Source organism: Penaeus chinensis, chromosome 10 (assembly GCF_019202785.1).
Source record: "Penaeus chinensis breed Huanghai No. 1 chromosome 10, ASM1920278v2, whole genome shotgun sequence".
NCBI lineage: Eukaryota > Metazoa > Arthropoda > Malacostraca > Decapoda > Penaeidae > Penaeus > Penaeus chinensis.
Window position 1 is genome coordinate 26,728,401 of NC_061828.1, and position 2,500 is coordinate 26,730,900.

The window sequence follows — 2,500 nt, forward strand, 5'->3', positions numbered from 1 at the left end:
TCCAAGCTTGTGTTTATAATGCTTGAGGCAGTAAGTCCACATGTCTATCACCTCTTCGCTGTGACGTGTGTTATCTTCTCGCCATAACCGAAGCTGGTCTCTCACATCTGAATTAATGGTGACATACATTCTCTTATAGTTAGCCTATATGCACAGATGTTTTATCATCCAAAAACGTATGTCAACATATATAAATATAAAGCTTGTATTAGCTATCCTGGCCCCTTTGGTAAATTTCAAAGGCATTCATTATGTGGATGATCCTTGGTCATCATTCATTTTTCCAGAATTCGGAATTCAGACTGATGTCCCAGATACAATATATAGAAATTGATATTAAACTTCATCACTAGTACATTATGACTAGAAATGTGAATACAATTTTACTCTGAAAATAATTGGCTGGCTTATTCTGGACCTTCCTTATCTTGTATTCCTAGAATTTAAAGATTTCATAAACTATTAAATTTCCCTATTCGTGGCTTAACCCCCTGAACAAAATGGCATGAAACCATGCAATGGCTGCCTTGTACCAAGTGTTGGATGGCATTGCAAAATTTCACAACATGCCATTGCTTGTCAGAGGAACTCTTCTCTTTATTTTGCCAGTAACATTATTTATTAGGTGTCCCTATTAAACAGGTGTATCTAGAGAAGAGGGAAGCATTTAATTTTTCTCAAACGTTCTGTAATAATTTCCAGGTACAAGCAATTAGGTGTCCCATGAACCTGGCACAAATGGGGAACTTGCCAATGATCACCAATAACCCTGAATTACTTCCCACCAGGCAATTTGTAATACTGGTTTAAGAGCTTCCCTGTATAAGTATAGCTGAGAGGGTTTAACAAATATTTAATGGTAATTGTTCAGAACAGGTCACATGAACCATTACTGTGGCCTCTATTTTTCACCCTCTGAAAGGTCAACAAACCTCTGCAACATATATTCAAAAGAGCATTTGGACTGGCTCCTTATCTGCTGATAAATTTCAAGATAAATGTAACCAGAATGGATATGGTAGAAGTCTGGTTGTAAATGCTTAATCATAACACAGAGAGAGTATAGCTTTACTGGACTTCACTACAAGACTCTGACAGGCAATTGTGGCCTTACTTTATTTGGGCATTCTTTTTTTTTGCCCATCAAAATTATTTTGTTTCTTTATGGTCCTCTATTATTGTAGTCTTCTTCTAAACAATCGACAAATCAACACTAAGTTGATTACTGGATATCCTGTAGTTTACTTTATTTGCATGAAAACTAAAACATCCAAAGTGCCTTGTGTTATTTCTGTCAATCATTTTCTGGACCTTATTTGCATTGCTTTGGACCTTTAGAATAAGATCTTTGCTGTGAACAAGAAAATAATGGTGCCCTCCTTAGCCTGTTTTTATGTTTTTTTACTTTTGTTCCTTTTTATTGTTGCTGCTTTCTGTTTCAAAGTATATATATGAATTATAAAGACTTGAGTGGCGAGTTGCAATAATTTCCTTAAAATTTCCAGTGTCTCTCAATAGTACTGCTGGCGACATACCCATTGATGTAATTCTACTGGTCTTTGAAGTGTTAATGCTTTAAAGAATTACCCAAATACATATCAAAATGTACCCACCATAAACCGCTAGGCTCTTGGCGATAATATAATAAAATCCCGAAATACAACAATAAACAAAAGTTGCTTTACAACTCGATGCACTTCATTCCTCCACTTTCGCCGGGGGTTAGCGCAATAGCTACCGCTTCTTAGAGATACATTATTAGTCAGTGGAAAAGATGCGTGTCCTGCAAGAGCTTGGTCAGTTACATTATCGATGTATGACAGCCCGAACATCTGTCACAGACAGCTGACTAATCCCTAAGCCGTCCGGGTTTAATATCATCTGATGCCTTCGCTTGTAAGTATCATTCCTATGAAGGGAATTTCAACATATGTCATCTTAACCAACGCCAATTTCGAAATGAAATGCTTTGGATCACGTAATTCGAGACATTTATCCGCAAAAACAATGTAATTACCTTCCCAGTCTAGATCCAGCGTCGCCATCTTTGCTCAAGTTGCCTTCTGCTGCGAAGGCAGTACATCTATCAAGTAATATTACAGGATACAAAGAATTTAAACACAAATGGTAAGAATTCAGATACAAATATATTTGACACTAAATTTAACTCGTTCAAAACTGATGATTTGTTATTTTCATGGATATCATATAGATACTCTAGCATATCAAATAACTTTTTAAAAAACTTTTACCTAAGAGATCAGATGAGCCGGTTACCATAGCAACGTTTGTAAATAATCTCGACGACAGAGCATTGGATTTGCGGCGATATGACGGACAATAAGATTAATTCACTTGTTAAATATGATACGCCTGTTCTTGTTACAACGAAAAAGAAGGATGATAAAGCTCAGGTACAGCCTCAGCCTTTCTACGAAAAGTTTTACTTACAGGGTTAAAAAATGTTGATAATATTAAGGTATCAAGATATTCGGTAATG

At 36.1% G+C, this 2,500-nt stretch overlaps 2 protein-coding genes across 2 annotated transcripts in view; one reads left to right on the top strand and one right to left on the bottom strand.

Moving 5' to 3' along the window:
* Window positions 1-2,081, bottom strand: part of LOC125029701 (ER membrane protein complex subunit 2-like) — an 11,312-nt gene extending 9,231 nt beyond the window's left edge. The window contains exons 1-2 of the mRNA XM_047619775.1: window positions 2,018-2,081; window positions 1-107 (exon numbers count right to left, since the gene is read on the bottom strand). The exon at window positions 1-107 is cut by the window's left edge and continues 7 nt beyond it. Coding sequence (XP_047475731.1) covers window positions 1-107; window positions 2,018-2,045 — 135 coding nt within the window. The 5' untranslated portion in view covers window positions 2,046-2,081. The remainder of the gene's footprint in view (window positions 108-2,017) is intronic.
* A 197-nt stretch (window positions 2,082-2,278) lies between these two features.
* Window positions 2,279-2,500, top strand: part of LOC125029995 (33 kDa inner dynein arm light chain, axonemal-like) — a 4,085-nt gene continuing 3,863 nt past the window's right edge. The window contains exon 1 of the mRNA XM_047620203.1: window positions 2,279-2,414. Within this exon, the coding sequence (XP_047476159.1) occupies window positions 2,331-2,414 (84 nt within the window). The 5' untranslated portion in view covers window positions 2,279-2,330. The remainder of the gene's footprint in view (window positions 2,415-2,500) is intronic.